The sequence below is a fragment of the Dromiciops gliroides genome, chromosome 4 (genome assembly GCF_019393635.1).
Source record: "Dromiciops gliroides isolate mDroGli1 chromosome 4, mDroGli1.pri, whole genome shotgun sequence".
Classification (NCBI taxonomy): Eukaryota; Metazoa; Chordata; class Mammalia; order Microbiotheria; family Microbiotheriidae; genus Dromiciops; species Dromiciops gliroides.
This window is the reverse complement of record NC_057864.1, coordinates 451,529,455-451,553,825: the sequence shown is the minus strand read 5'-3', so window position 1 is coordinate 451,553,825 and position 24,371 is coordinate 451,529,455. Positions and strand designations below refer to the sequence as shown.

Below are 24,371 nucleotides of genomic sequence, written 5' to 3'. Positions count from 1 at the left end.
CCTCCGGTCTCTCCTCCGACCCGGCTCTCTCTGGGTAACCCAGTCCGCTCCCGGCAGCTCCATCCACAGTTGCCCGCCCGGGCCCCGCTGACGTCTTGAGTTCAGAATAAAGGGCGAATCGCGGAGCCCGACCTACTGTGCAGCTCCCCCCTCCCTCCTTTGTTTCTGACTCACCAGGGGTAAAGAAGAGAAGAGAGATCGAGACAGAGACACACAGAAGAGAACCCCCGAGAGGGCCGGGGAGATGGAGAGGAGGGCACACAGACAGACACACAGTGAGAGGTGGAGCCAGAGAGACTGCTAGTATCAGCGAGGCAGACCGAGCCGAGCTCGGGAGGGGAGCACCAGAAACAGACGGAGACTCCCAGGGGCGGGGGGTGCAGCAAGGGATCATAGGCTCAAGACATGGTTAAAGGGACGCAGAGATTTTGAAAAATGGCAATTCGGGAGTTTCTCCTCCAAGGGGAGGACTTGACATTTTTTCCATTTTGGACTTTCCCTCCAAACAACGGAACGAAGTGGGCAGGAAAGCTACAGGAGAAGGAAAGGGTTAGAGAAAGGGGTCTAAGGAGTTTAGGTATTGTGGGAAAGTTTTCTGCTTTTTTTTCTTCCAGGGGAAGGCTGTGTGTGGGGAAGGGCATCAGAGGGGGGGAGGGAGGGACAGAGGAGAGGGAGTAAGTTCTGATTGGGAGAAACATTGTAGCCAGCCCAATTCTAACAGAACCTGGGGTTCTGAACCTCTAGCCTCAGGGTCCTCAGCTAAAGAGGAGAGAAGACTGGGGGTGCGGCAGTCTCCCTTCTGCTCGTAGGTCCACTCGCCAGGGGATTTTGGACAAGGCTCTTTTTATCCATCCCTACAGTCTGTCCATCTGTAAAATGCAGAGAATAGTGTCTTCTCTACTTTCGGGGACGTTCTTAGGATAAAATGAGATTAGAAGTGACAGCTCTTTGAAAATTAATCCCCCACCCCCACCCCCCAAGAACACTGGGTGGACTTCCTGTGAAGGAGTTGTAAGAGGACATGGACCAGAGTCACGTGAGATGAGAAGACAAGGAGAGTTTGAGATGTACGTGTTGTCACATTAACGATATTCCTGATCCACCAAATTACTGTTAAAATCCCAGCTGGTGAGTGGGAGAGTGTCATTCCCCCCCCCCTTGAATTCACTTGGGGGGGGGACAAGGGTTAGGGGATGTCCTACTTAGAAGCAGATAATAAACTTGATGAGTGTTTCCCAATTTTTTCAGTGTCCATGACACGCCTATGAATTTTGTGACAGAGAGACCAAGGAGAAGTCTGCCTCTCAACTCTCCATATGTCTTCCTAGACTGCATACCTCAGCCACATTAAGTAATAATGATGGCAATTCCTTACATTTATATGGCGCTTTATGGTATCCAATAATTATTTTTATTGTATCTTCAGAATAGCTCATAGAGCAGGTGATATCCCATTTGACAGATCAAGAAATGGGTTAAGAGGTTGTGATTTTTCTAGTGTCTGAATCTGTCTAGTTTCAGTGTTTGAACTAAGACTAGAACCCCACCCCCTCCTCTCTCTCTCTCTCTCTCACACACACACACACTCACACTCACTCACACTCACTCACTCTCACTCACTGTCTCCTTCTTACTTTTGCTACCTTGGTTACCCACAACCTCTGTCTTCTAGCCTTCTTGTCAAAACAAGCAAAGAAGAATGAGGAAATTCAGGCTATTTTGATAGTCATCAATCAATCAATCATCAAGCAAGTAACTATTAAGCACCTGCTAAGTTGCAGGGAAGGAGATCGGAGATCAAGCATTTATTGAGTGCCCCCTCCAAATTATTTCGGATTTACTTGTATGTGTTCTGTGTTCATGTTATTTCCTCCACAGAATATAAACACCCTAAGGACAGGGGCTTTGATTTTTGTCTTTGTATACTGATTAGAGGCACCTAGTTAGCACCATGGATAGAGTACTGAGCCTGAAGTCAGAAAGACCTGAATTCAAATTTGGCCTCACATACATCATTACTTGAGTGACCCTCTGCAAGTCATTTAACTTGTCTGCTTAACTGTATAATGGGGATAATAAGAGCACCTTATGAAATAATATGTGTCCTCAAGGTGTTTATATTCTATGGAGGAAATAATATGAACACATAAAAGTAAATCCAAAATAATTTGGAGGGGGCACTATTGCATCTTTTTACTGTGAACTTAAATATCAACAAACATTTAAATATTCTAAGAACAGAAAGATTATATATGAAATTGATCTTTTTAATGATTTATTCTTTCCTTCCTCCCTCTCTTTTTTAAAACTAAATTTTATTTTATTTTCAATCTGAACTCTCTCTCTCCTATTTCCCTTTCTTTTTTCCTCCCATTAAGAAGACAAGAAAAATAAAACTCATTATAATCAAGCAAAACCAATTCCCATATTAGCCATGTCCGGGGAAAAAAAGTCTCAATCATCTTTTTATCAGGAGGTGGGTAGCATGTTTCATTATAAGTCCTCTGGAATTGTTGTTGGTTGTTGTGTTGATTAGAGTTCCTAAGTCAGAGTTGGGTTGTTTTTTGTTGGGTTTTTTTGGTTTTGGTTTTGGTTTTGGTTTTGGTGGGGCAATTGGGGGTAAGTGACTTGCCCAGGGTCACACAGCCAGTAAGTGTTAAGTGTCTGAGGCCAGATTTGAACTCAGGTCCTCCTGACTCCAGGGCTGGTGCTCTATCCACTGCACCACCTAGCTGCCCCCAGAGTTGTTTTTCTTTACAATATTGTTGTTATAGTATAAATTGTTCTCCTGGTTATGATCACTTCACTTTATATCACTTTGTGCAAGTCTTCCCAAAATTTTTTTAGAGTACTTACATTTTTGTTCATTTATTTTTAAAAATTTCCCCCTGTTTTTATGAAACCACTCCCTTCACCAATTCTTCTTTTTTTTTTTTTTAGTGAGGCAATTGGGGTTAAGGTGACTTGCCCAGGGTCACACAGCTAGTAAGTGTTAAGTGTCTGAGGCCAGATTTGAACTCAGGTACTCCTGACTCCAGGGCTGGTGCTCTATCCACTGCGACATCTAGCTGCCCCCCTTCCCCAATTCATACAGCACAATTCTTACAGCACAATTCCCATCACATTCATATACCAAAACTTTTTTAGTCAATCCCCAATTGAAGGGCATCCCTTCAGAAAATTAATTTCTACTACATACTATTGTACATTAAATTCAACACAATGTTAATAACACTGTCCTTGTTTGTTTCCCTTTATGAAATTTGCTCATCTTTTCTGTGAATTTTTTATGTTTTGTTGATTTTTCCTTCTTTTTCTATCACTATCACTGCCTATCAACTGCTTGCCAATTCCTCTAATAGAATCTCTCATTTTAAATATAGTCAAGTTAAACAAACTGACACATTGGATATTTTTGAAAATGTATGTCTCATTCACACCTCTAGTTTATCACCTCTCTGCCAAGATATGAAAAGCATGCATGAATCATCATTAATCTTCTTAAGTCATAATTGATCATCGAATATATCAGAGCTCCTAAGTCTTTCAAAGCAATTTTCTTTTATATTATTGTGCTCAGTGTAGAAATGGTACTTCTGAGTCTACTCACTTCATCTTGCATCAGTTCATACACATCTTCCTAGGTTTCACTGAATCCTTTATATTTATCATTTCTTCCAGAGCTATTCTATTCCATTCCATTCATATATCATAATCAAAATATAGCCATTCTGTAGTTGATAGAGATCCACTTTGTTGACAGTCCTTTGCTACAACAAAATGTCATTGGAAGCATCTTTATTGTTTAAATTCACAAAAAAAGGAAAGAAAAAAAGGCAAAAAGCAAACAGTGGTTTGCTTGTATTCACAAAGCAGAGGTAGTTGACTACTAAGGCAAAAAATTGTATATATTGTCAGACATGATCATTGTATTAGTGGTTTTGACTTAATTATTTTTCTTTGTTATAGTGGAGGGTTTAATTGAGAGGTTGAGGTGTAAAAAAGGAATGACTAGAGACACAGAAACAAACTTGCTTCAAAAAAAAGTTAAAACAGGAAAGAAAACAGTGGCTTATATTCTCTCCTTAGGGTCTTGCTAGCAATGAGTTATAGTCAAGTCAAGTCAACAAGCATTTATTTGTGCTTTTTAAAATTTTATTTTAATAAACATTTTTATTTAAAGTTTTGAGCTCCAAATTCTATCCATCTTTCCCTCTCTCCTCTTCCCCTCCCCCCTCCCTGAGGTGGCAAGCAATCAGATATGGGCTATTCATGTGCAATTATGTAAAACATCAACATATTAGTCATTATGTTTAAGAAAACTCAAATAAAAGAAATAAATGAAAAATAGCATGGACAAGCATTTATTTGGTGTTCACTATATATGAGGCAAAGGTATACAAACAAAAGTAAAAAATATTCCCTGCCTTCCAGGAGCTTACAATCTAATGGTGGGGGAGGGAGACGATATGCAAATGGTTATGTTCAAACAAGATATATGCATTATAAACTGGAAATAATCTCAGATGGAAGGCACTAATATTGGGAATTTGGGAAGACTTCTTGCAGAAGGTGAGATTTTAGCCAAAACATGAAGAAATCCAGGGAAGGAAGGAGGTAAAGTGAGGAGGGAGGGAATTCCAAGGTATAGGGGGATTGAGTCAGAAAATGGAACCTCACCCAAAGTGTAGTAAGGAGGCTGGACTCATTGAAATGGAGAGTATGTGTTAGAAGAGTAAAGTGGAAGGACACTAGAAAAGTAAGAAGTGATGTTACAAAGGGCTTTAAAAGGCAAACTGAGGATTTTATATTTTATCCCAGAGACAATAGGGAACCACTGGAGTTTGTTGAATAGGGGAGTAACATTGGCAAATATGCACTTTAGGAAGATCACTTGGACAGCTGAATGGATGATAGAATGGAGGTGGGAAAGATGAGGCAGGGAGACCAACCAGAAGACTGTTGGCCATTTCTAAGGGCCACGTCTTAAATGAACAATTTAACAGGACTTCTGGATTCCCTTACCCATTCCCATAGCATCTTTCTGTCTCAGGATGCAAGGCATTATAATAATAAATAATGGGCACTTATACTTCTATAGTGTCATACAATTTACAAGATGTTTTCATTTATATTGGTTCCATTTAATCCTTAAAACAATGCAGTGAGGTGAGTAGGCGGGACAGATGTTATTTCCATTTTTCAGATGAGGAAAACGAGGCTCAGAATGGTTAAACATCTTGTCCATAGTGATGCTGCTAATAAATGATGAAGCCAGAACTGGAACCTGGGCTTTCAGAATATATTACCACACTAATAACTCCTCCCCCCCTAAAAAAAATTCTAGCATTTATTTATGAAACAAGGAAGTGAACATTTTCCTGCTGGGAAAGAGAGAGGCAGAGATTAGTGTGGGGTAGACATGAGAAACAGGAGTCCTGAGTCACTTTGGCAACCTCACCATCATGGGTCAGAAGACATCAAACCTCATGAGACTCCCACACCTCACTTCCTCAAAAAGGAATTTACTACCTCTTCATCCACTTTTGAGAAAGAGGAAGGAAGGTGGGAATAAACATTTGTGAACTGCTACTGGAGAGTTGGTTGGTAGGAAGTTTTAAGCCAAATAGAGAAGAGAATTGTTATTATTAACCAAAAGCAATACTCTTGGCTTAGGTAGAAAGCACAAGGTTTGCCTGCACAATATACAAATGGAGTAGGAAAGGAGAGAGTGGGCATTTAATGAAAGATGTTTCTGTTTTTTAGGAGAACAGGTGAAAGGAACAGCAAGAGAATTAGGATTGAATCCTTGGACAAAAAGTGCCTGTGTTCTTGTCTTGTTTTGGTGGGGCAATGAGAGTTAAGGGACTTGCCCCGAGTCCACAGTTAGTAAGTATCAAGTGTCTGAGGCCAAATTTGAACTCAAGTCCTCCTGAATCCAGGGCTGGTACTTTATCCATTGCACCACCTGGCTGCCCCTGTTCTTATCTTCTAATTAGGAAATGCCAATTTTCATAATAACCCTACATCACTTGAGGATTGGTTTTAGGTTTGCGTGTCTTTGTGTTCTTAAGCCCCCCCCCACACACACACAGAGCAGGTACTTATAATAAGTGTTTACTAGTGATGATGATGATGTGAATAGTTACAGCTTACTAGAAAAAAGACTAGTCAGAATCTTCCTTTTGCCAATTACTACTTGGGAAACCTTAGGTTAGTCATTTCATTTCTCTGAGCCTCAATATCCTTAAAATAATTTATTGTTTATTTAAATTTTCAGTTCCAAATTCTCTCCTTCCCTCCCACACCTGCTGAGAAGGCAAGCAATAAACTATCAATCATATATGTGAAATCTTACAAAGCCTACTTCCATATTAGCCATACATATTTCAAAAAAAGCAAAAAAGGGCAGCTAGGTGGTGCAGTGGATAAAGCACCAGCTCTGGATTCAGGAGTACCTGAGTTCAAATCAGGTCTCAGACATTTGACACTTACTAGCTGTGTGACCCTGGGCAAGTCACTTAACCCTCATTGCCCCCTCCCCCCAAAAAGGGGGAAAAAAGCAGGAAAAAGAAAGTGAGAAAAGTAGACTTCAATTTGCACTCAGTTCTCTTTGGGGGTGGATAGCATTTTTCATCACGAGTCCTTTGGAATTGCTTTAGTTCATCAGAGTAGCTAAGTCTTTCACAGCTGATCATCCTTAAAACATTGCTATTAGTGTGCACAATGATCTCCCAATTCTAATAACTTTAGTTTGCATAGTTCATGTAGGTCTTGTCATGTTTTCTGAAACTACCTCCACCCCTTGTCATTTCTTTCTTTTTTTTTTAATTTTTTTGGTGGGCAATGAGGGTTAAGTGACTTGCCCAGGGTCACACAGCTAGTAAGTGTCAAGTGTCCGAGGCTGGATTTGAACTCAGGTCCTCCTGAAACCAGGGCTGGTGTTTTATCCACTGTACCACCTATCTGCCCCTCTTTGTCATTTCTTATAGCACAATAGTATTCCATCATAATAAGATGCCACAATTTGTTTAGCCATTCCCCAATTGATAAGCATCCCCTTGATTTCTAATTCTTTGCCATAACAAAAAGAGCTGCTATAAATATTTTTGTACATTATAGGTCCTTTCCCTTTTCTTTGAACTCTTTGGGATTGTGATAAAATAATGGGACTTGGCAGACGCCCAGGAGCCCCACCTGAAGATTGATTTGGAATTGATTGAATTGGGTGAAACTGAGAGACTGAGAACCTACTTAAGGATGATTAAATCAGGACCACACCTGGTCAGCCCTGAGTAGGGCGTTGTTCTCAGAAGTTGAACCTAGTTAAGGTTGATTAAACTGAGACCACATGTGTCCAACCCTGAGTAGAGTGTGTTCTCAAAGGCTGTGAACTACAACATCAACAGGAGATCACTCTCAGCCAATAAACTTGAAGAACTTCCCATTTTGGGAAGGAAGACAGGAAGTAGAAAGCTGAGGCTGGCTGGCTCTTTTGGTTTGAGACATCGACTGGGCAGCAGAACTTCCCGTGGGCTACTAGGAAAGCTAGGATTTACATGCTATAAGGAATCTGTTCTCAATGAGAGCATTTTATTTTATTTATTTATTTATTTATTTTAGTGAGGCAATTGGGGTTAAGTGACTTGCCCAGGGTCACCCAGCTAGTAAGTGTTAGGTGTCTGAGGCCAGATTTGAACTCAGGTACTCCTGACTCCAGGGCTGGTGCTCTATCCACTGCACCACCTAGCTGCCCTCAATGAGAGCATTTTAAAAATATGACTATAGATAGCTTTGATTTCTTCTTCTGAAAACTACCTGTTTATATTTTTGATCATTTATCAATTGGAGAATGACTCTTCTTTGTATAAATTTGAGTTTAGACTCAGCATATATTTAAAAAATTAGGTCTTTATCAAAGAAACTTGCCCCTAGAAGGTACCGTTAAAAGAGTTTAGGAATAGGGGGCAGCTAGGTGGCACAGTGGATAAAGCACTGGCCCTGGATTCAGGAGGACCTGAGTTCAAATCCAGCCTCAGGCACTTCATACTTACTAGCTGTGTGACCCTGGGTAAGTCACTTAACCCTCATTGCCCCACCAAAAAAAAAAGTTTAGGAATAAACAAAGTACTTGCTACATTGTATGTACTGCTTGAAACTATGGAGCCTTCCCAGATTCTCAGAAAGATACCTCTAAGAGGAAGTATTATAAGATAAATTAATTAGGGCAAATAAATCATTAAACTCTGAACTTTTGGCCAGGATTTATTAAACCAATTGAGGTCCCTCACAGTTAAGGAAGGATGGACCATGAAAGATGTTTGGGTGTTTCTGGGCAAGCGTGAGACACCCTATTCTTTTGCCAGCCAATGCCAACACAGAGGCAGTTACTTGGCCCATGGGACAGGCTGCCAATCAATTAATACATGCATAATGGACTCATTATGACAGAGTTGTGTGTATGATTTTGGAGGGTCAAGGTATCTGTTTATCTGGAAAGAAGTCATTTCCCTCCTGGCTAGAGCACACAAAGATATGATGCACAAGATGCAGGGAAAGGTAGGCAATACAAGAAAGTAGGAGGGGTTTTGTCTTTGACATTCAAAATTACCTCTGTGACACAGGTGGGATATTCTGCAGAAGGTATTTGATATTTTCAGCTTCTTTCTCCCTTCCTGAAGGGGCAAGAGTTGAATCTCATAAAGTTCTTGCTGGTCTTCATCCTGTTCCTCTTCCTTTTTCACATCAGAAGTTGGAGATTCAATTAACCACGTAGTTACAACAGCTAGCTTACTTCTAAGGGCATTATAGTTGGCCTCAGGTCCAGATGGTCTCTTTCTCTGTTGTTTTATGAAGTTTACATCATATGAAAACTTACTAGTATAATCATGGTAGCTTAGAGCCCCCAGTTAGAAAAATTCCTAACATTCAGATGGAGGTTTGACTCTCTGCTCTAACTAAACTTTTTGCATCTCTCCAACTGACTCTTGACTATTCTATATCTGAGATAAAGTCAGGATAAGTGAAATATTTAGGTAAAAGAAGCAAGCAGGTTATATTACAGCATCTGTCACTAGACAAGTATGTGGAGGGAAATTTGGAAAAGAACATACCATTAAAAAACAAAACAAAACAACTTCCCTGTCTCCTTGTCAAGGTCAGCTTAGTCTGAGTTCTCTATTCTGAGAAGCCTGCAAGGGGCCTAATGGCCTGTCTCAGTCTCTCCCTTTTCTCTTGTAGCTTAGTTATGCTTTCAGTTTCTTCCTTTACCTGTTGCCTCTGTGTTACCAGGTCTTTCTATGCTTCTCTAGGGTCTTGTATTTGAAAGTCAAATTTTTTATTCAGTTCAGGTATTTTCATCACAAATGCTTGAAAGTCTTCTTTTTCATTGAATTCCCATTTACCCTCTGAAAGATTATACTCAGTTTTGCTGGGTAGGTGATTTTTGGCTGTAGTCCCAGTTCCTTTGCTTCCAGAATATCATATTCCATGCCCTCCTGTCCTTTAATGTAGATGCTGCTAGATTTTGTGTTATCCTTACTGTAGCTCCACAGTATTTGAGTTCCTTTTTTCTAGTTGCTTGCAATATTTTTTCCATGACCTGGGATCTCTGGAATTTGGCTATAACATTCCTGGAAGTTTTCCTTTTGGGATCTCTTTCAAAAGTTGGATTCTTTAAATTTCTATTTTACTTTCTGCATCTAGAATATCAGGGCAATTTCCCCTGATAATTTCTTTGAAGATGATGTCTAAACTCTTATTTTGTTCATGGTTTTCAGGTAGTCCAATGATTTTCAAATTCTCTCTCCTGGATCAATTTTCCAGGTCAGCTGTTTTTCCAAGGAAATATTTCATATTGCCCTCTATTTTTTTTATTCAGTTGAATTTGCTTTACTATGTCTTGGTTTCTCATAAAGTCACTAGCTTCCATTTGTTCAATGCTAATTCTTAGGCAATTATTTTCTTCAGACAGTTTTTGTATCTCCTTTTTCATTTGGCTTTTCAAGCTGTTGACTATTTTCTCATGACTCTCCTGCATCACCCTCATTTCTCTTTCCATTCTTTCCTCCATCTCTCTATATCTTCCTTCTATCTCTCCTACTTTCTCTTCAAAGTCCCTTTTGAGTGCTTCAATGGCCTGAGACCAATTCATATTTTTCTTGGAAGATTTGTATGTTGGAGCTTTGACTTTGTTATTGTCTTCTTCTGAGGGTGTATTCTGGTCTACCTTTCTCCCAAAGAAGCTTTCAATTGTCCGCTGCTTTCTCTGCTTATTCATCTCAACCTGAATGAAATCTGATTCTCTATGATCAGAAGCTTGGTGTGTCTGTGCCCCTCCCCCACTGGGCTGCCACCACTTGATTCAGCCTACTGGTTCAGAACCAGGGTGCTTCACCCCAACTCGAGCAGAGATCACAGCTACTTCACCTCAGCCAATGCTGAACCCTCTCATCAGTTTGTGGACCAAGCCTCAGAAGAAGCCAGTGGCACTGAAAACTCTGAGGCGCTGGAGGCGTGGTCTGTTCCTGGCTGGGTCCTGACCACGTACTGAGCTCCTCTCTCAGCCCAATCAGCAGGTGATCCCAGTTGCCATCTTTGGCTGGAAAACAGTCTCACTGTTCTTATGTGAGTTTGCTCTGGAGTTTGTTTTATGGCATTATTTTGGAGTGAGTAGACAGGTTTATCAGGAGCTTGCAGGAGTCACAGCCTCTCCTCTGCCATCTTGGCTCCACCCCCTCACCAGGTCTTTCTAGATCAGCAGAAAGTCCCCATAAATGTCAGAAAAACTGTATCCCCACTCCTCCCCCTAGATCAAAGCTTCTTAAATTGTGGGTAGCAACCCCTATAGGGTCACATAACTGAATGTGGGGTTGCGAAAAATTTGGCAACAGTAAAAGGTTATGTATACTTATTTTATATACTTACATACCAGGGGTTATGTAAAAATTTCTTGGGCAAAAAGGGATTGTGAGTGGAAAAAGTTTAAGAAGCCCTGCTCTAGATGTACTCTCCTGAAGGCTGGATATGTATATTATACATACATTTGTATATGTATATCTCTGTGTGTATATATTGTGGTGTGTAAAACTATATGTGGTTGCCTTATTTCTGTCCCAAGTTTGGGGAAAATTAGCTGGGATTTCTAATATATTTGTTACTTATAAATTAGAAGCCTTAGCATCAGTTTTTGGGCATTAAGCATTTATTAAAGTATATTAGATATTAGTAAAGAGAGAACACGTGGAGTTCAGAAAGTTCAGAAACCCTATATACTTAGGATAGAAGAGTCAGAACAAAGTGCCCTCACTACCTCAGAGACTCGGGCCAAAAAAAGGAAGTTGCTGTGCCTGTGAGAGTGGAAGCTACCTCTGGGTCTGGATGAGAGGCAACCCTTACACACCACTCCAAGCTAATTGGCTAGCATCACGCCAGATCCATTGGTTCACTGGACTTTAGGGCAGAACATGAGCAGAATGTGTCCAAGGTCAGAAAACCCACCCCCTGAGAGTCAGGCTCTCAGGTAGGTGTGGTTTCAATCAAATGAACTTCAAGTGAGTCAATCAGCAAAGTCAATCCAATCAATCTTAATATAATCCCCTCAAAGGGAGGATGGTGGCTCTGGGCATTCCAAACCCCATTATTTTCTCATATGTATATGTGTGTATATGTGTGTGTGTGTGTGTGTATCTACACATACCCATCTATCTATAGCTTTCTTTCTATCTATCTATCTATCTATCTATCTATCTATCTATCTATCTATCAATCTATCTATCTCACCCAGATGATTCCCTCTTCTGGCTCAAAGATTTCCATAGTTGAACTCGCTTTCAGAATTGTGAAAGAGTGTTTATCCCTCATATCTACAAATTCAGAATGCCAAACAGTTCTCAAAATCTTATCACACTTCAAAAACCCACTGACCAGAAGCTATAGTACTCAAGTGTTTTCATGTGCTATATAGTTGATATGACATCCATGTTACATTCTTAATTACTTCCCAACAGAAGGAAGTGAAGGCCTTTAGTGGGAGAAGCTGCTGTAGAGATCAATGAACAAAGGTTTGGGGATTAATGAACATGGTTTATACTAAGTTGACTCAAATGATAAGGAGGATGAAAGCCTTTCTGCTCTTCTATACTGATTTGTTTGATTAGGGAGGTAGAGAGGAAGTGCATAGTCAGAGAGTATAATAGAAAGTGGCCCTGAATATTCCCAGGGGAAACCCCAAGGTGTGGACCCCGACTAGGGAAAGGATGATTCAAACCTGATCAACCTCAAGTCAGGCCTTCTGTCTGCTGGATTGTTGTCTAAGTCATCTCTCCCAAAGGGATTCAGAATTTGGATTTGGATTGGATTCAGAATTCAAGGTCACCCCTTTTTGGAATGGTATCAATAGAAAACACCCAGAGAGATCAAGTTATATTTTGCTACAATTCCGGAAGACATGAACATTGGCATGCTATAAATGCCAATTCAAGACAATAATTCAGAATCAGTCTGCTAAAAATGATATTCACCAGATTATGATTGGGAACTAGAGATGGTATCAGGATGGAGGCCACCGAGTCCTTTAAGAAATCATCTCCAGGGGGCAGCTAGGTGGCACAGTGGATAAAGCACTGGCCCTGGAGTCAGGAGGGCCTGAGTTCAAATTCAGTCTCAGATACTTGACACTTACTAGCTGTGTGATCCTGGGCAAGTCACTTAACCCTCATTGCCCCACCAAAAAAAAATCATCTCCAACCCCAGTAACTGTTCCTGGGTCCTTCCTTTATAGCAATAACTGCTTACCAATTGCCAACAACTGGCAGATAGGCACAGGAGCCCTGGGAGTAGCAGGACAAGGACTTCACTATTCCTGCTTCCAGCCCAGCTCTCAAGGCCATTATCCAGGAAAGCAACTCCTATGGAAAAAGGTCAGCCATCCCTACCATCTGCCAACCAAAGGCCCATACATAGGGCAGACAAGCTAAAGCAGCAAGGCTCCCTGAGGGAGACACAGGAGGTAGCAGCATGTGCCAGGCAAGTCAAACCACCACTACCACCTTGACCACCATTTTCCCTCGGACCCTAATGAGAGCATCTCATGATCCTTAACCCAAGAGCCCTAGGAGTAGTCACTGAATAATGACAGTAAAGAGGAGGCATTAACAGTGGACATCAGCATTGGTCCCTTTGACTAGAGAGCAGGACCATGAGTTCCAGGGCCTCTAATTAAGGAAGGGTCTCAAAACAGCCTTCTCCCCATTTCCTACCAGTTATCCTCCTTCCAGGAGTCAGGAAGACCTGAGTTCAAATATGGCCTCAGATGACACTTTACTAGCAGTGTGACCCTGGGCAAGTCACTTCACTCTACTTGCCCCAGTTTCTTCATCTGTAAAATGAGCTGGAGAAGGAAATGGCAAATCACTCCAGTGTCTTTGCCAAGAAAACCCCAAATGGGATCACGAAGAGTTGGACATGAGTGAATGACTGAAGACTAAACAACAACCAAAAATCCCATTTTGGGATGTCATGGGTTTCTGTGTGTCTCTGAGCTAGGTACTTTGACCCTTCAACTCCCCCACCTACTTTTCATCTTCCTTTGCTGTGTTGTCTCTCCCCCCCCCCCCCCCCCCCCGCCCGCCCCTCCCCCCCATTAGAATGTCAGCTACTTGAGGGCAGGAGCTTTTTTTGTTTTTATTTGTATCCCCAGTGCTTAGCACCTAGTAGGCACTTAATAAATTTCTATTCACTGATTTGATTAACAGCTACTCTGCCATTATAGCTAAGAGCCAAGGAACCTTTTCATCTCACTTGCAGCTAAAGCCTTTCTAATGTGTTGTCTCCCTCAATCGAACTTGAGTTCCTTGAGTCCAAAAAACATTTTACATTTCTATTTGTATCCTTGGTACTTAGCATGCTTTGTACTTACTAAACAGCTTCATTCACTCATTCAATTCTACCTAGACTCACAAGATACTGTGAAACAATGACAAGGAGGATTAAAGGTGTAACATCTCTAGTGAAACCATGTGAAAATCACATTCCAGTCATTTTGTGAAGAATATGGAAAGATGTTGCCTCTGTTGACTATGTAGAGGTTGATCTTCTGTGGATTGAGTGAAAATCACTACAATATTAGGATCAATAGTAAAGTCACTGCTGTGATACATTCCATCAGGTCTAGATTGTAGCTCTATACTTCTGTCTATTATGGATGTGTCCGCTATTTAGTGATTTTAAAACCACCAGTGCTATTCTGTTGAGTGAATTAACATTGCCTGGCAGAAATGTATCAAGGAAAAGATGTAACTCCTTAAAACAAAGCCTCTATTGTCTTTTTCATGAGAAGAGCATATCTCAAGGCTATTCTCTTTGACAGTGTCAAGTTAGTTAGAGATAAAAGAACTTAGTATATACTTTGTTGTTTTTCTGCTTACCTATATAAATGATTGTCATTTCACTATTTTGTCTTACATCCCTAAATGCTGGGAAGATCTTTCTCTGTTTCAAAAATGCTGATAATGCCTATCTTTGTCCAAGTGAGGTAATTTCCTGTAGAACACTAGTTCTTGGATATAACAGTTTTTGCATCTGACGGAGATATGAAAAAGATGAACTTTCCTGAGAAATGCCATCAGCATTTCATTTGGCTAATTATTGCCCAAGAATCCTTGGGTACTAGAGAATTGAAACATGCCTAATAAAGATCAGAGATGGGGCCTTTTTGCTTATGTTATGGGAATAAATGAGGGCCCAATCTTTAGGGTATGTGCAATATTCTCTGCCAGCTGCCAATCCAACAAATGGAATTTTGGGGAGCCAGTTCCAGTCCATGAGTGACTGACTGAAATGTCATGGGGGACTAGTTAATGATGAAAATTCTTCTGGTTGGCTAAGAAATTGGAAAGACTAATGAATGACTCAGTACAGACTAAGCCTGAACTGGGTGCACATGAAAGTTTTAAGAGGAGGATCTCTTTCTCTCTTCCCTGGAGGCTTTAGAGTAAGAAGGAAGAAATGCTGTGGGCCTTGGGGCTTGGTTAAAAGTCACATCATCTTCCCATCTGGCCACTATATGGCCATGAATGCATGATATTTTTCTTTGTTTCTTGTATTTGTTTTTGCCTGATTGTAGGTTGCTGAAGATTTCAAGGCATAATTGACCAGGTTAAGAGCCTGTGTACTTCTAAATAGGGTGGGGGGGGGGCATCAGAAAACTAGCCACTAGAGTCAGTAAATAGAATGCTGGTAGCTGTGATGATTGTGGTGAGGAGACTAAGCAGCAAGTTGCCTGACCTATTCCAGCAATAAACCAGCCTGCTAAGAAAGGGATTATCCATTGGCAATGCCACACCCAGAAATGAACTTGATGGGGGCTCTGTGAGGGGAGAAAAGGACTCCCAGGGCCAGGAGGTACCCCATTGGCCCCACTCATTCCCTACATGTGTGTTTCAGTACCTTTTTGCTTCTGATTTGAGCCCACTTTCTCAGGGACCTTGTGTATATGCAGGAGGGAGAATGCACCCCATTTTAGGGGCTGGGCAATGTGTACTCAGTACTTTAAGTCTGAGCTTACTTTCTGAAGGGATTGAATGGTCATGGGGGTAGAGGGCTGTGCCTCTCAGCTTGAGGAAATGCTTTTGGATTTTGGTTATTTTTATTGTTGTTTGGTCATTGTTCAGTCATGTCTGACTTTTCATGACCCCATTTAGAGTTTTCTTGCCAGAGATACTGCAGTGGTTTGCCATCTACTTCTCTAGCTCATTTTACAGACGAGGAAACTGAGGCAAACAGGATTAAGTGACTTGCCCAGGGTTATACAGCTAAGAAGTATCTTAGGAAAGTTTGAACTTAGGAAGATGAGTCTTCCTGACTCCAGGCCTGGTACTCTATCCACTGTACTACCTAGCTGCCCTGTATTCATATCTGACTTCATGACTCCAATTGGGTTTTTGTTTGTTTCAGCAAAGATACTGGCGTGGTTTGCCATTTCTTTCTTCACCTCATTTTATAGATGAGGAACTGAGACAAACAGCATTAAGAGACTTGCCCAGCATCACACAGCTAATAAGTGTCTGAGGCTGGATTTGAACCCAGATCTTTGTGACTCCAGGCCTAGCACCTAGTTGCCCAGATATAACTTTGGTTATACCTTCTCAGTAATTCTCCCTTTGTAAAAGCTAATTGATATAAATTATTTAATTGATATTGGAGAGACATCAACTGGTTAATCGATATTAGGGAACTCATCAGTAGGGAACTCATGAGTAGCAGTACTAGAAACCACCCTGAATCCCTCAGGATTACTCCTGGAACCCTGTGGGGGGAAGCAGTCATCTATACTCTGGGGACTGGCCCTGCCAGCATAGGTAACACTTGGGAGGTAGCCCTGAGAAGATGCTTCACATAAAAGGAGAAAGCTTGAGCAATGGGGGTGGGGGTGGGATGTAGGTCATTGTAAAGTCCTGGGTCTAAGGCTAACCCCAGGTCTTTGTGCTGTCCAGTAATTGGTTGGTGCTATCAACTCCCTGATACATCAAATACAACTCCCTGATACAACAAATCTCATTAGGACTAACTTCTCTGCAGGTGGCCTATTTTTTCCTTCTTGGGTGTAGTGGCTAACATCACAAAATCATTCATGAGAAGGCAATTGTTGCTAAAAATAGGAATATAAAGAGGAGAATGTGTTCGATTCTCATTTTCCAATATATTCTTTCTATAAACCCTCAAAGTAACCCTGATTCATTTGAAAAAAGGAGTAAGGCACTTAAATGACTACCCATATTTGGGTTATGTTACAGTGTGTCATTAATTGCCAAACATTTTATTAAGCACCTGCTCTGTGTCAGTGCTGGAGATACAAAGACAAAAGTGGAGGAAGGAAATAAGCATTTATTTATTGTCTACTATCTGCCAGGCACTGTGCGTTTTACAAATTTGGTTCTCACAACAATCCTGTGAGATAGGTACTATTATTATCCCCTTTACGGTTGGGAAACTGAGGAAAACAGAGGTTAAATGACTTGCTTAGGGTCACACAAGCTAATAACTATCTGAGGCTGCATTTGATCTCAGGTCTTCCTGACTCCAAGCCCAGTGCTCTATGCACTATGGTGCCACATAACTGCCAATTCTTGCCCTCAAATTGATTATATTCTAATGGAGGAGACAATATGCACATATATAAGTATTATGTGACATACAAAGTAGGTGAAAGGCAACCTTGGTGGGAGGAGTGGATAATAAAGACTACTGAGGAGGATCAAGAAGGGCCTCATGAATAAGGTGGTTCTTAAGATGGGTATTGAAGGGAACCAGGAATTCCAAGAAGTGGAAGTAAGGAGAGAGAGCATTCCAGGCATGGGGAACAACCAGTAAAATGCCTGGAGCCAAGAGATGGAGTCTCATGTGTGAGGAACAGCAAGAAGACCAGTGTGGCTGGTCTATAAAATTCATGGAGGAAAGTAATATGTAATAAGGTTAAAAAGGTACTATGAGAGCAGATTGTGATGAGAAATTTATATTTGATCCCAAAGGTAATGGGAAGCCACTGGAGTTTGTCAAGTGTGTGTATGTGGTGGGGAGGATGTGTGTGATAAAGTTAGACCTGTGCTTTGGGAAAATCCCTTTGGTTGGTAAAAGAAAGATGAATTAGACTCAGCGGAGACTCGAGGCAGGGAGCCCAATTAGTAGCTTCTACATTAAAGGACCAGAGGTCCATAAGAGACATGACGAACTCACCTGGAGTGGCTATGAGGTGATATAGCCAAGAGATGCTTCAGAGAAAGAAATGACAAGATCTGGCAGCTGGTTGGATATGTGGGATGTGAGGCTGGGGAATTAAGGATCGAAGTTGTGAACCTAGGTTACTAGAATGGTAGGGTCCTTGACAGAAACAAGAAAATTTGAAACAGGAGGGAAGGCTAAGAGTTCTGTTTTGGGGTTTGAGATACTCACAGGATATCCAATTAAAAATGTCCAACGGGCACTTGGTGATGTGGGGCTGAGGGTCAAAAGGGAGATTAGGACTTGATATATAGATCTGGAAATCATCTATACAGGGATAGTAATCCATGGGAGCTGATGGAATTCTCAAATGAGATAATACCATCAGTCAAACATTTCTTAAGCGCTATGTGCCAGGCATTGTGCTAAGCATTGCAGGTACAAAGTAAGGCAAAAATAGCCTCATTCTTTCAAGAGAAGAGGGTCCAGAATAGAGCTTTAATGTATATACATAATGGGACTGAAATGGATCATGACACTGAGATATAATGGAGAGAAGAGGGAGTGGGGAGAGGGGAAGGGAGAAGACTTCAGAATTCCACTTCAGAGAGCATTTTTTTTTTTTTAGTGAGGCAATTGGGGTTAAGTGACTTGCCCAGGGTCACACAGCTAGTAAGTATTAAGTGTCTCAGGCCTGATTTGAACTCAGGTACTCCTGACTCCAGGGCTGGTGCTCTATCCACTGTGCCACCTAGCTGCCCCCCCCCCAAGCATATTTTTAAAAAAACTTTTTGTTGTTGTTTTTTGTCTGTAATCTTTCACAACATGACTAATATGGAAAGGTCATGCATAACTGCACATGTATAACACCAAATTGCTTGCCTTCTCAATGAGGGCAGAGGAGAGGTAGCAAGTGAATTTTGAATTCAAAATTTTAAGAAAGGAATGAGAAATATATTTTTACATGTAATTGGGAAAAATATTTTTAAAAAATTACTCTTTTCCCCTCTTCCTTCTTTCCTTTACCTTTTCCCTAAACCCCATTTGTGAAAACAAGAAAAACAAAACCTGTTATGAATATGTATAGTTGAACCAAAAAAGCTTCCACATTGGCCATGGCCAATGTAGCAGAGTTGAAGAATCAGGTCCCCAAAACCCTTCTACTGGGATATTTGGTGACTCGTTTATGAAGGATTTGGGTTAAGATATATATGAAAGGGACACTATATGATGATGTCCTTTTAGGGGCTGGGGAAATCTATTAAAATGCCTATACCCTGAGAGGGAACTTTGCATAGCACTGAATCCATAAATGATCTCTTTTCTCCCCAGTACTCCAGCTATGGAGGCCACAAATGGAAAGTGACCCTTTAGGGGCTATAGACAACATTATTCAGTCCAGGTGCATTCTTGGACACAGATTTGGGGCTATAGGCCAAAGGGCCTGAGACCACCTGCTTTTGGTACCTGGGGGCCACCCTAGAAGTCTGGCCAGTAATTAATATGATTCATGCATTGAGGATCATAGCCTAGTATATACAGTAGTCCTACAATAGGGATGTCTAGGAAAATGAGAAAAAAGGGAATATATGACAGAGGACAAAGTTTCGGCTTTATGCTCTTGGCCTGGGGTGAGAAGGCGTCATTAAGAATATCAGCTGAAGGCAGTGATGGTGGCGGCACCATAGATGGCAGATAGAGGTGTTAAACAGCAGAGCACCTGGTAGCAAGGATGCTAGATTTTTACCTTCCATGGGACCTGGAACTGTAGTGTATCCTGGGATATCTCTTATTGATGCTGTGACTCCTTCTGGAACTGAGAAAAATCATTATGTGGGAAGGGGGAAGGGTAAGAAAACAGCACTTACCTGCAAGTGAAATAGCTATTAAATGTTCTTTGACTAAGAGGTCAGAGTTCTGTTGCAGCCTCCTCTGTAAATTACCATCCTAAATAAATATTCTGTCTTTAAAGGCTGATTAGAAATCTTGGTTTCTTTACAGGAGGGAAATTGAACTTGTCCCAGGAAAAAACCTAGAAGTGAGTCAGATTCTGATTTTCCCAGAGAAATTCTTGATGGGAGCACAAAGGACATTAATTATTGAGAACTTCTAAGATGGAATCTGGCTCCACTTGCACCCAAATACTTTGGTAACAGGAAGCCGGTGATGGCATAATTGTGTTTTTGCTCCGTTTGTTGGCTATTTGTAGAGTTGTGAGGTTCCAGTCAAGACTACTGTCATTAGTGACTCCTCATTTTCCACTGGTTTCCAACAAGAAAGTAAAGATGACATGAGGTTCTGTTGTTTGTCTAAGCAGAGTTTAAGGCTACAAAAGAAAAGGCCCACATATGTGTTCATTGGAAAGTCAAGTCCCCTTGGAATGTCCAAATGCACAAATTAAAATAGTCAATAAAGACAAACCTTCCACAAAACTGATTTTATTTGAATTATACATAGCTTCTCAGGGCCCAAAACAATCAAAATATGGGGGATGAACAGTTATTAGATAGCTCTCTGAAGAAGCACTGCTTTAGAGTTTTTAGAAATTAGTTGTACAGGAATGTAGTTAATGAAAAATGAGTAGGGAAGGTTAGGGAGGGAGTGGGAGAGAGGAATGAGGTAATGGAAAGTGAGGCATGGATAGCAAATGTTTAGAATGTTCACTCCCCTCTAATCTACTATACTGGTATGCCTTCTTTCAAATTAGACAATCCCACCAAACCCCATTAGAAACTGAACTGAGAGCTGGGTCAAACACATAAAGAACACAGGTTTACTGGACCACAAGAAAGCTGGATTGACTGTAGACCATAATTTACTCTTAACAACACATCTTTGACAGTCTTGAAGTGAGAGCTAGCGGTGTAGTAACTGGTGACTGGTAGAGTTACTCCGGCCTGGACAAAGTATGCAATAGGTAGCTCAAACTCCAAGTTCTATGAAATGCCACTCATCATGTGGGAATTCCCGTAGTGTCATGAATGGGGAAGCTGAAGTGTTCTTCTCACTTTCATCGCCTACTTGCTGGTCTCGATGTTGCCTGAGTTGTCTCTGTGCTTCGCTTGTGCAGCCCAGCTGCTGAAACTTCCTCTAGGAAACTGACAAACAGATAAGAGATTTCTCAAAGGATGAAAATAAATCATACTTTCTAAAATAAGGAGCAAGGTTCTCTTACCCGGGTTAGAAATGAGTTAACAGCTGATTTGACATTTGAGCTTAGCCTACGCCCTGGCATCTCTCCCCATAGCACTTCTAGGACTCAAAACACCAGGTATCTATCTATCTATCTATCTATCTATCTATCTATCTATCTATCTATCTATCTATCTATCTATCTATCTATCTATCTATATGTAACTCAAGACCGGTATGATAATTCTGGATTTCCAAAAGATTATCCCCATAACCTTTAATTACTGCAATATAAATGAATCTCCAGGAGAGAGGGATACCCATCATAGGCCTCTCCGTAATTTAGGGGATGCTTAGATATCATTCTTACCTATGCTTGGGTTTCTCTCTCTCTCTCTTTTGGGGGGGCAATGAGGGTTAAGTGACTTGCCCAGGGTCACACAGCTAGTAAGTGTCAAGTATCTGAGGCCAGATTTGAAATCAGGTCCTCCTGAATCCAGGGCCAGTGCTTTAACCACTGCACCACCTAGCTGCCCTGGGTTTCTTTCTTAATAGGAATCATTTCATAGCAGCTAAGTTAAGGGCTAAGAGGACTGGTTGAATATATTCATAATTATTTTTTAGGCTTGCTTATTTTTTTCAGCACCAAGGATTACACAGAAAATGCTATGCAGGCTTGGAGGGTCGACATTTTCAACTGCTGTGCAAAAGGTAGGCGCGGGGGGAGTGGGAATGGGAGACGATGCCATCTGATCAGGTACACTGGCCTACTTATGGCTTCTTGCACAAGACACTCCATCTCTAGTCTCCATGTTTTGGCCCTGGCTGCCTCCCATTCCTGGAATGCTCTTCCTCTCTTCTCATTTCTGTCTTTTCATTTCCTTGGCTTCCTTCAAGAGTCAGCTCAAATCTCACCTTCCCCATCCCCCCAGGTGCTAATGTCTTCCTCTCTGAGATCACCTTTCATTGACTCTGTATATTGCTACTTATACATTGTCTCCCCCACTGTAATGGGAACTTCTTGAGGACAGAGGCTTTTTAAAAAACCTCCTTTGTACTCCCATATGAATTTTAGTACATAGTAAGCACTTAATAAATGCTCATTGCCTAACCACCCCTATACTGATATTTACCTACTTCTGCTACCAACTTGATTAGAAATAAGGCAATGAAAAAAAAAAAGAAATAAGGCAATGAGTGGAAGCTACAGAAAAGTAGATTTAGGCTTGATGTCTGGAAAAACTAACGATTAGGGTTGTCTAAACGTAGAACAGGCTTCCTGGAAAGAAAATGGGTTCCTTTTTTACTGGAGGTCTTTGTGTTAAGACTGAATGACCAGGATCACATTATCTGAGGGTCGGTTGGGAAGGAGCCTCAAAGATCATCTGGTCTAATCTGTGCCCTGAATAAGAATCAATTCTACAACATACCTGGCAAGGGGCCATCCAGCCTTGGCTTGGAGAATGCCACTAAAAGGGCCCCACTAGCTGCCAGGGCAGACCGTTTTATTTTTGGACAGCTCTAACTTTTAGGAATTTTTTTTTTGGTCTTTTAATATTGAACCTAAATATAATTCTCTGAAACCTGTCTCCATGGCTCATACCAAGTCTCATTCATTTTCCACATGACTCCTTTAAATACTTGAAAAGTTACCATGTTCTCTCCTCCCTCCCCCACCCCTTACCCCCAGTCTTCTCTCTGTAAAACCGATCTAAGCCAATCCTCATGGGACATAACCTTGGGATCCTTCACTGAATAATAAAGTTGTTCTTTTCTGGACAATTCTAAGCTTAACAGTTTTTTTTTGTTTGTTTTTTGGCGGGGCAATGAGGGTTAAGTGACTTGCCCAGGGCCACACATCTAGTAAATGTCAAGTGTCTGAGGCTGGATTTGAAATCAGGTCCTCCTGAATCCAGGGCCAGTGCTTTATCCACTGCACCACCTAGCTGCCCCCCTTAATTTCTTTTTGAAATGTTCTTCATAGAACTGAACACAACTCTCTAAATGTGATATAAGCAGGGCAGCGTATAGGGGAATTTCTCTAGTGCCCTTGACATGATGCATCTCTGAATCTAATCTAAAATGTTAGTTTCTTAGGCTGCCTTATCACTCTAGGCAGCTAGATGGCGCAGTGGATAGAACATGAGGCTTGGAGTCAGGAAGACTCATCTCTCTGAGTTCAAATCTGACCTAAGACACTTAGTAGCTGTGTGATTCTAGGCAAGTGGCATCCCCCTCTTTGTCTCAGTTTCCTCATCTGTAAAGTGAGCTGGAGGAGAAAATGGCAAACCTCTCCAGTATCTCAGTCAAGAAAATCCCAAATAGGGTTTGGAAGAATCAGACATGGCTGAACAACAACAACAAATCACCCTGCTGACTCAGGTTGAGATTGCGGTCCACTAAACACCTTTCTCTGATATAGTATGGCTACTCAGCCAGGCCACCAACATGTTGGACTTGTAAAGCTGGATTTCAATAACTGGAGTTAAGAGTGAGGCTGATGACTCCGAATAGCTCTGCCTCACATCAACACAATTCATTTGAAAGTGAAGGCATCACCCTTGTGATGTCATCCGTCCTCTTCAAAAATGAAGGACAAACAACAAGAAGAAGTGAAGATCCCTGGAGCCCCGACTAGAAACATTCTTGTAGGATGACACATAAAACTCTTTAGGTCTAGCCATTTTGCCACAGTTTACCAAGTGTGTATGAACACACTTAACTGTACAAATATCTGGCACATGCGCTCTCCATCTGTCTGTAAGGATAGCACAAGACACCATTAAAAGCTTATCTAAAAATACAGGCCAATTGTTTGTTTTTACAACATTCCTCTAATTTACCAGGTCCAGTCTATCAAGGTCAATGTTTTAAGAAGCTATGATTTTTTTCAATGGTAGGCATTCTCTCCACAGATGCAGATTGTAATGTATGGTCTTAGAGAATTACCCGGGGCTTAGAGAGGTGAAATGACTTATTCTACCACCACACAGTAGTTAAGGGTCAGTGAGTGCAGGTATTCTTGACTCCAAGTTCCAACACACCATCCACCTGACTACACTGCCCCTCCACTAGTCTAGTAACTTTGTCCAAAAGGCAATGAGCCAAGTCTGGCATGACCTGTTCTTGATGAAGCCATGGTTCCTAGATGTTTACTAACCATCCCTTTAATAATGTTACAGAATTTTGCTTGGAATCAAAGTCAAATTCACTGGCTTACAGCATGCAGACTCCACCCTTTTCTCCTTTCTGAAAATTAGGACAACACGGTGCCACTGAGTATCTTCTCAGCTCTCCACAGTCTTTCAATAATTACTGACAGTGAATCAGTAATCACATCTGCCGCTTTCCAGCACCCTGAAATGTAGCTCGTTTGGACCTAACGATGTGAAATCCTCAATGGGGACTGTGTGTTCTCTTAGCACCTTCCTATTTATCTTCTGTATTAACTCCATATTAGCAAGTTTTGTTTGGCCTTTTCAGTCAAAAGATTATTCTCCTTAGCAAAAGCTGAGTAATTT

General features: G+C 41.2%; 1 protein-coding gene across 1 annotated transcript in view; it reads right to left on the bottom strand.

The window, feature by feature from the left end:
* Window positions 1-20,140: 20,140 nt before the first annotated feature.
* VPS45 (vacuolar protein sorting 45 homolog) overlaps window positions 20,141-24,371 on the bottom strand; it is a 77,846-nt gene continuing 73,615 nt past the window's right edge. Inside the window, exon 15 of the mRNA XM_044002109.1 lies at window positions 20,141-20,816. Coding sequence (XP_043858044.1) covers window positions 20,729-20,816 — 88 coding nt within the window. The 3' untranslated portion in view covers window positions 20,141-20,728. The remainder of the gene's footprint in view (window positions 20,817-24,371) is intronic.